The sequence below is a fragment of the Thalia democratica genome, chromosome 1 (assembly GCF_965202585.1).
Source record: "Thalia democratica chromosome 1, ktThaDemo2.hap1.1, whole genome shotgun sequence".
NCBI lineage: Eukaryota > Metazoa > Chordata > Thaliacea > Salpida > Salpidae > Thalia > Thalia democratica.
This window is the reverse complement of record NC_139165.1, coordinates 37,773,167-37,782,846: the sequence shown is the minus strand read 5'-3', so window position 1 is coordinate 37,782,846 and position 9,680 is coordinate 37,773,167. Positions and strand designations below refer to the sequence as shown.

The window sequence follows — 9,680 nt, the reverse complement described above, 5'->3', positions numbered from 1 at the left end:
TTGAGCTCATAATACTAGCTTTTGCAATTGTAGAAAATATCTATATTTAACGCTTTTGTCTCTGATAAAATAGTTAAAACTTACTATAAATTATTAAAAAATATAGGCTTCTAGAAATGGTCAGAATAACACCCTTGTAACACTTATATTGTATAGGTTTTGTATAAAACAAAGTTTAACAAAATTATACAAGCAAATGTCAGTGACCACCATCAGAGATGTTAAATCGCAGAGCACAAAATCCCCGCAGTAGAATAAAAAATAAAAAGCATGGCAATAGAATTAAAATTTCTTATGAAAGCAAAAGCTGTATTTTACAAGTTGAGAACATAAAAGTTTCATATATTCAATTACACCAACATATTTAAAAGCATATTGTTTTTATAAGTATGAATGCCTTAAATGTAAGTTTATGTTTTTTATTTTCATAAGGTTAATTTTATTCACTTTATTTTTAATTTAATCATAACTACCTTTTAACCTTGTAGTAGTAGGTAATGTTTGGTTAGAAAAATTAAAGAAAAGTATCTTCCACTTATTTAAATGGTTAATAAACTAAAAACATTGTAGCTTTGAAACTAATCGATGTTAAATTAATTTATTATTTGATTTTTTTTTCCAAAAATTAGATGCAATAGACAAATTATTTTTTCTTATATCCTACTTTTATCAAATTATTTGAATTTTTAAACTTAAAAAGAAAGTTTGATTATTATAATTTTTTAAGATTCATTATAAATTATTTTATTAAGACATAGATTTCACTTAAAAGTAATTTGAATATAATTTATTATTTTTGTTTACAAACTTGAAACTACTATTTGCTTAGATTAAATCTATTTAAAATTTTTAATGTGACAAATTTATTGAGTCTTTTTTTATTATAATTAGGTAGTTTATCTAAAAAAAATATTATACTTGAAAGTTTTAGTGTACAACTCAAGGTTTTTAAAACTAGTTTTGTAAATTAAGCAGAGTTGAAACAAGGTCAGGAAAAGTCAAAAAACTCAGGAAAAGCAGAAAAAAAAGATAAATAACAAGAATAGTAAGGTTTTTTTTTTAAACAGTCAGGAAGTTTGACTAAATATTAAAAAATACCAGATTTTGTCAGTTTAAATTCACTGAATTCCTTATATTCAAAAACAAGTCTTTGAATGGTAAAAAATTAATTTAAATTCTTCAAAGTGTGATTAAAATTATTTCCAAGAATTTTACAAAATTACTTAATGCCTTCATCTGGTAAAATTAAATGAATATCCTTTATAAAACTGCAAAATGTTTCTATTAAAATTTTTTTAAACTATCCTACTAGAACAAACAGTTTTTGTAAGCAGTTTGATAATCTGTAGCATTTTTTAGTAAAACAATGATAATACACATAAGTTTGTTTATCTAGCATATGTTAGAATTGAATTGTTTTTTGTTTAAGTAAATAAATAATTTCATTCGAATTAAACACTAGGTTTAGTGTTTTGGGTAATAAGTTTATGTTTATAATTTACCTCATTATAATTTTTTCAAAATTGTTTAAATTTTTAAAATAAATTATAAAAGAGGTGAACTTCATGGTTAAGTTTAATTATTTATAGTTTATTGTAGAATAGTTGTTTTTTAATATTTTTTACATAAATAAGGGTAAAATATTTACTACTAATTTTATAAATATTGATAAACTGAAATATAAAATTGAAGGCTTTATTAATTCCAAGTGTTTGAATATGTATTATATTATTTGTTTAAATTGATAATTTGATTTAGAAAAGTCAGGAAAATTGTAATAAAAAGTCAGGAAATTGTTTAAAGAGTGGATAATAACTATAGGGTTGCTATTTTACCTAAAAATGAAAAATTCTGTACTTTGACAATTAAGGCAATTAAAACCTTAGCAAAGCTGAAATTAGATATAATTTAAAAAAAACCTACATTTTTTAACAATAAACCTAAAAAACCTGAAATTCTTAACAAGTTTACATAGTTCGGTAATAAAATTTAACTTGATTCAAAAATCTATCATATAAATAAGTTTTTTTTTATCAGCAAAAAAAACTTTTTTTCATAAAACGCATTTCAATAAACTTAAGTATTTTTCAATGGCTTATGCTATCAGGGTTGCCACTTTACCTGGAAATCTGTTTTTACCTGGAAACCTGATACTTAACAACTAAGGCAAAAAAAACCTGGAATTTGAGAAATTTTTAACCAAAGACTTAGAAAAACATTCAGTTTTTAACGATTTCAGCATGTTAAGTAGTACAATTTTAACTTGACACAAAAAAACTATCATATAAATAAGATTTCAATTAAATTTTTTTAGTTATAATACACATTTTAATTAACTTTATAGTACATATACAATGTTTTTTTATTATTTAACACAGTTTTTTATATTAGACATAACTTTAAACTGAAAATAAACCAAAATACATGTAATTTTAAAAGCCTTGTAGAGATTTGAAAAACCAGGAAAAATTTATAAACATGAGTGGCAACCTTGTACTATTCCAAACAGTTTATTACAATAAATTTAACTTTAAACTAAAGCTATACTCTAAAATGTGTATTTTTGAAGATTTTTTGAAATCATGTAAAAAATTTAAATAAAAATCAGGTGGCTATTCTCAGGGTTGCCACATAGTCAGGAAAATTCAGGAAATCAGGAAAAACTAAGAAAAATGACAAAAGTCAGGAAAATTCAGGTCAAAATGGGGGGTTTTTGAAAAAATTCAGGAAAAAGTCAGGAAAAAAATTTATAAAAACCTCAGATATTGTCAGTTCAAATTTATTTATTTCCTTTTATTTCAAAGCCTTCGATTAGTGAAAAATTAATTAAAAATTCTTTAAAGTCAGACTAAAATTGCAAAATTTTCCTTAAATTTTACAAAATTACTTAATTTTCAATGCCTTTTTTAGTAAAATTATAGTAAAAAGTCAGAAAAATCTTGAAAAAAGTCAGGAAAACTTTAGTAAAATGTCAGGAAAAAGTCAGGAAAAGTCAGGAAAAATTTCTGAGCTTGACTTGTGGCAACCATGCTATTCTGTAGTAGTTAAGGTAAGTCTCTAATGTTTTTTTTTTCTTGGATTTACAAATAGTTATTAAGTTAAACACTAAATACATTACTTTGCAGTTACATTTTCGTAGGTAACAACCGTTGAAATTATTTTAGATGAAATTCCAGACCAAGAAGATTTACCAACTTTAGATTTTCCACCACCTAAAAAGATGAGGTACCAGAAATCTTGGGAATCTGTTTATGAGTTAAAAGGTTTTTTTATCTCTAACAATTTGTAGTATTTAAGAATACACATTTGAGTATTTAAATTTTGAATTCAACAACAATTTTTTTTTAATACTGAGCTTTTTTATTAAATATTATAAAGGAAAGTTCTCATTTTTTATAGAATTAAATTAATTTTTCCATTGTAATTTTTGAAAAAAAAATAATTTTTAAATAGTTTTTAAAGTATTTTTTGTAATTTTATTTCAATAATGCACAAAAAATTTTATCATATAAAGTCAAAAATTCCAATTCACTTTTTACCTAAAAATTAACATTTTGTTTTAATAATTTAATAATTAACAATACTTTAGCATGACATTTTTTTTTACTTTAGTACTAACCTTTGACTACTTTATTTAAATAAATATACTTAAAAAACATTTTATAATAACAACACACAAATTAAACTGTTAATTTTATTATAAAATTAAAACCAAAATTTGTTAGTATAAAACAAAGTTCGCTTCATAGACAAAAATTGAATTTCTAATTTTATTATTTAAGTAAAATGGTTCATAGAGGCCATAAGGCGGTGAGATGGGCAAATTATTTATTTACAACAATTTTTTGGTTTTACACCTTACAAATAATCATGATTTTTGTTTGTTGAACAAAAAAAAAATTTTTAATTTTTGTCATAAAATACATTTATTTGAATATTAAAAACTTTTTTCTGACAAATGGTTTGTGGTAATATCAAGAATTCTTTATAAAATTTTTTAGTATATTGCTTTCAAATACAAAAAGAAAATTTTTATTTACTATTTTATAAATGCTAAGAAGATTAGCTTTGACTGATTTAATTACTAGACAGATCTACTTAGTTTTTTTATTTCAAAAAAGAATTATTTCACTGCATTGATTAAATTTATGTATAAATTTTTGATAAAAGTTGTGATATAAATAACAATTTTTTTATAAGCAAATTTATTATCCCATTTGTAAGCTTAGATTTATAAGGTAGATTTAACTAAAGCTTTTATTAATTGAGAATAAATAAATTAAAAAAAAATTGTTATTTATTGATCTTGTAGTGAAACAAAACTTTAAAAAGCACGTTTTAAAAGTAAATACATACTTAATTAGCTCAAGTTGAACTGTGATGCTTACATCAGGCTAGCCACTTTACCTGGAAGCCTATAATTTGTCAAATTAACCCAAAAAAAAACCAGGAATGTTTGTATTTTTGAAAAAAAATCGGAAAAACTTCAAATTAAAAAAAAACCTGGAAATTTTAACATTTTAAGCATTGTCAGTGGTTAAATTTTCGATTTGACACAAAAATTTTTAATATAAATAATATTTTTTTTCTTCATCTAAAAATTTTTTATCTACCAACACATTTATTGTAAGTTTAAAGTATCTTTTTAATGTTGTCATACTATTTAACACAGTATCTTACTTTGAACCTAATTTTCGACCAAATAAAGATTAAAATTGTGAACTTTTAAAATTCTGTAAGAATTTTGGAATACTTTGAAAAAAAATTGAAAATACAAGGCAACACTATTACATCTATTAAACTGTTTAGTTTATTGTGAAACGTTTTTGTTAAATCATTGAAATCTCGATTGTTCACTTATTAACAAAATAAATATTAGATACACAACTTATTTATAAACAAATATAAATAGTGTTTAATGTTTTATTAGTTATATCTGTTATGTCAACTATGTGTAATGCTGTTTTACTTATTAGATTGGATTGCTCCAACAAATTGTGAAACTAAAGCTTATTGCAAGTGGTGCAATGTAGAACTACAAGCAAAAAAGAGCAACTTAAAAGTTCATTCTTATTCTGACCGACATAAACGCGCATCTCCAGTCACAAATAACCACAACTCAATAAATCAGTTTAGGATGGAAAAATCTTTTAAACAGCAATTCAACAATTTCCTTAAAGAAAACGTACGCCAGACAGAAGTCCGGTTAGCATTGCAACAAGCTCTTCACGGGAACTTGCTAGCAGGCGAACACCAGATAGATGTCATGAAGACACTTGGGACAGCTCACGAATCAGCAACGCTTAAAAGGAGGAAAGCAAAAATGATTCTGTGCAATACTCTCGCACCAATTTGCAGAAGACTAATCATAACTGATTTTATGGTGAAGCATTGTTCTTTCTATCTGGATGAGAGTACAGATACTGCTGGACAAAGTTTTCTAGGTAAGAAAATTACTTTTAAGCTTTGTTAATTTAATTAAGTTTAAATTTGTTATTTATTTACATAAATTCTGTTGAATATAAAAATATTTTAATACAAAAAGCTTATTAAATTTAAATTTCAAACATGAAATAAGCTTTAAACACATTGTTCTTTGTTTTATTTTTTTAATATAGATTAATTCTTGTAACACGTTAGCTGTAAAAGAAAATATTTTGTTATGCAATGAGTTGGACATTGTTAGATTACTCAGATGTAAGTAGGTTTAATGACAGTTAAAGGAAAAAGTTTTTATTTTACAGAATTTAATAGGTTAATAAATTAAAATTTACATAAAATTAAAGTTAGAATTACTATGATTTTTTTTAATAATTATACAGTAAACTCGTTCTAGTAAACTAAGTCAGTTTCATTTCTAACATATATTTGATTTTTGTGTTGACTTTTATTTAATAGTTTAAGAAATATGTCAAAATATTGTTGATTTTATTTTTCTAATAAGGAGAATGATTTAATTATTATAATATTTATTAAACAGCAAAAATTTTAATTAATAAAGAAAATAATGAATAAATTAGCAATTTGTTGCTTTAACGAGCAGGGTTGCCACTTCACCTAGAAACCAGGAAAAACATGGAGTTAAAATTTTAGGCATAAAAATACCTGGAATTTTGTACATAAATCTTTAAAAGACGTTGAAAAACCTGATGTTTTCAATAATTTTTACTTGTATAGTAATAAAATTTGGATTTGAATAGAAAATTATACCCTATTTTTCAAAGTTTTTTGTCATCATCAATTTTTTTTTATTAATGAACCATTTATAAAGCAGCTTTAGTGTACCTTTTCCATGTTTTTATACTCTTTAATACAGTTTTAACATTAAACTTAACTATTAACTTTAAACAGACCTTAATATGTGTAATTTTAAAAACGTGGAAGAAATTTAGAAAACCTGGAAAAAATTTTAAAAATACCGAGTGGTTAACCGGAAGCAGTTTATGTTCAAATAATTATTACAGTTTTCCTTTTATATACAGCGGTTGTAATTACAATTAAAGCTATACTTTCTTAAACTTTTGTTCTACTACCTTCAGTTGTTTAACTAGAACAAAGTGGTAGTCCTTTAATTTCACAGATTTTATGTACTTAAAAGTTCGACTATATTTGGTATTTTTTAACTTTCTTAGATATCTATTTAAAAAAGCATGAGTAGTAGTTACCAACAGATAATTTTAAAACATTTATATTTTTTTTTATTCCAAAGTATACAGATTATAAGTTCTTTTCATTCAAAATTTTACAGTTATTAAACTTATAACAAAAAAAATTAGAAAGCTTTATGTTTGAATCACAGGTGTTAGTATTTGTTATCTAAGCAAAATAAAGAAAACTTCAGTATCTACATTTTTACACCTCGAAGACCTTGGAAGAGACAAATCAGCGTTATCTATTGCTAACGCATTCAAAAGAGTCTTAAAGATGTATAATGTTCAGTTAAAAAATGTAGTTTCAATATGTAAGTATATATGAACTGTTACTGTTTTTTTTCATTTTTGTATTCTAGTTATGTATTTATTAAATATGTACTACTAACGTGTTTTTAATTTTAAATTTAGATATTAATAGTAAGTTAATTTTTGTTTATTTCAGCTATTCTCTGTGTATTCTTGCTAACTTTTATAAACTAGTTTTAATATCTTACAATGATCTATCTTTATTAATAGACTTAATTTGATTTTATTCAATTGTTTAAGAAAAGTATAAATTTAAGCACAAACTGGTCTTATAATTTAAGAAAAATATTTTTTTTTTTTAACTTAGTAAATATATTTTTAGGTACAGACGGAGCTGCTTCCATGACAGGAGTTAAGAATGGAGTAGGACAAATTCTGAAAAAAGATAATCCCAGGCTTATAACAATATCCTGTACAAATCATGCTTTGCAAAATGCATGTTTAAATGCAACCAAAGCTACAATACCTAATGAAGTAAGTATTAAAACTATTTTATATAAATTATTAATTCAATTGTTGAATGAGAATTTTAGTAAGCTGCATTTATTCAAGTTACAAAGTTGTTTTTTTATATTTATTTATGATATTTTATTATATTTTAATATGTTGTATTAAAAAAAACCATTGTTGTTGAATAAAAGTGTGTATACTTTTAAATTAAATAAGGTTGAGGAGCTTATTAAGAAAACGTTCAACTACTTCAAGTTATCTAACACAAGAAGAAGTGACTTTGAAAATTTAGGTGTGTGTATGACGGGTGAAATTCCGTTAAAATTTAAAGCCTTAAGCAAAACTAGGTGGATATCACACTTTCCATGCATTGAAAGAATTTTATTGAATTGGGAAGTACTCAAAGCTTTTTTTAATGAAGTAGGTATTAAACTATTACTATAAACTTTAAGACGCTTTAATAATTAGATAAATTATTAGTATAAAACTTAAAACAATCCTGTTTTAAATTATTTAGCATTTTTACAATTATATTTTTACAAATATCTATAAATTTAAAATTCAATCTGCCCTGAAACTTAGTAATCATATGTTTACTAAGGTAACATTTTATTAAATCAAATATATAATCAGAAGATATATAATAAATGTTTAAAAGCACAAATTAATTAACATAGATTTAATAAGAATATATATCTTTTTAAACAAAACTTTCTTTGTTAATGAGCCTTGTTTTATAAGTATTAGTGTTTATTAACTATAATGATGTTTGTTATCGAAATTTTTATTCTTACCTATAACATTTGTTTGTATATTAGCCAGAAAGAAGAAACGATTTACATGCTGAAAGTATTCAAAAAATGCTAAATAGCAATAGATTAAATTTTGTTTTTAAATTTATGGGCAAAATTTTAGAGAAAGTTAGTTTCTAAGACCTATTATCTGCTTAATAATGAATTAACACCCTAAGCACTATAACATAACTAATTTCAATCATTCTAATTTGATTTTAAATGTTTATTTTTAATTACTTATTTTGTAGTCATGCCAAGTTTAGCTGTAAGTATTAAATGTAAAGCAAGACTAAATTTTTACAGTGTAATAATTAATTATTTTTATTCATCAGGTAAATTCTGTTAATATTCTTCTACAAAAAAGTAAAGTAGAACCTTTTAAGTTTGGATTAGCAATAACAAAACTTATATAGCATCTAAAAGACCTCATTTACCAACCAAATTCAAGTAAGCTTAATTTAGATCACAAGGCAACTAAGAATAATTTTTAATTTTAGGCTATTAATAATAAAGTTTCGTTTGATTTTATATCTACAACATTTTGGCGTAAATAAACATTATTTTTTAATTAGTAACGCAAACAAACGTACAATAACGTTCTTATAACAAAACATTACTAACATTTTGTTAAAGGTTTAGTAGATTCAAATTTAGATTGGATTTTATACAGAGTAAACGATATAAGTAATTATTATCAATATTTTATATTTTTATTAAATTAATTGTTAAATTATTATTTTACTATATAAACTAAGTTGTAGTTACTAAAATTTACATTTTTTTTGTAGCTAACCTTTTGGAAGAACCTATCTTTCATGTAGAAGTAAACGAAGTTTATGCAAATTTATCCATTAGTAAGAAGGCAGAGGTTAAACTAATTAAAATTCACGTTGTTTAGTCAATTGGGTTTATTAACAACTAAACTTAATTGATTTTTTTTAAATAGGATTTGTTTAATGAGAATAATTTCTGAAATTGTTTTTACTTTACTTGAAAAAATTTTAAGTCAAAATACAAGTTATTATAATAACTGTGTTTTTTTTACATAATCGTTTTTTTTTTTTCAGTAAATTCTCATACTTTACTTAAGTAATTTACTTAATGTTGTGTATTACACGTGAAAAAATTTCTGTTAATGACACGCTACGGTTCTAATCTGTAACTAATTTTCCTATAATTCCAACATTTTTATAATTAATTGTTTTAATACAGGTAAAAAATATTTTTCAAAGTTTTGTTGTAGTGTTTATAATTGAATTGGAAAAAAGAATGCTGCAAAATCTTGAATTTATGAAGTTGTAAACGATGTTAGTTGGTATTAAATATATCTTCAAAAAATAAAATAACTTATTTAAATATCATTAAAACTTATAATTTTTTAAAGGCCTTAAATAGACGGATGCCGGATATTGAGAAGTTTTTAGAACATCCAAAAATTAAAAAATTGTTTGAAGGAAACCACAGAGATACTATCTCA

At 23.3% G+C, this 9,680-nt stretch overlaps 1 protein-coding gene across 1 annotated transcript; it reads left to right on the top strand.

Moving 5' to 3' along the window:
* Positions 1-243: 243 nt before the first annotated feature.
* Positions 244-8,580, top strand: LOC145834669 (uncharacterized). Its single transcript, XM_082942160.1, has 6 exons — positions 244-404; positions 3,140-3,263; positions 4,977-5,444; positions 7,282-7,433; positions 7,626-7,701; positions 8,536-8,580. Exons 1-6 carry the CDS (start codon positions 390-392, stop codon positions 8,547-8,549), a joined length of 849 nt encoding a protein of 282 aa, XP_082798286.1. The 5' UTR covers positions 244-389; the 3' UTR covers positions 8,550-8,580.
* The last annotated feature ends 1,100 nt before the right edge of the window (positions 8,581-9,680 follow it).

Coding starts and splice junctions, on each gene's coding strand:
- LOC145834669 (XM_082942160.1), top strand. Junction 5,445..7,281: donor TGCTGGACAAAGTTTTCTAG/GTAAGAAAATTA, acceptor ATATATTTTTAG/GTACAGACGGAGCTGCTTCC. Junction 7,434..7,625: donor AAGCTACAATACCTAATGAA/GTAAGTATTAAA, acceptor AAATTAAATAAG/GTTGAGGAGCTTATTAAGAA.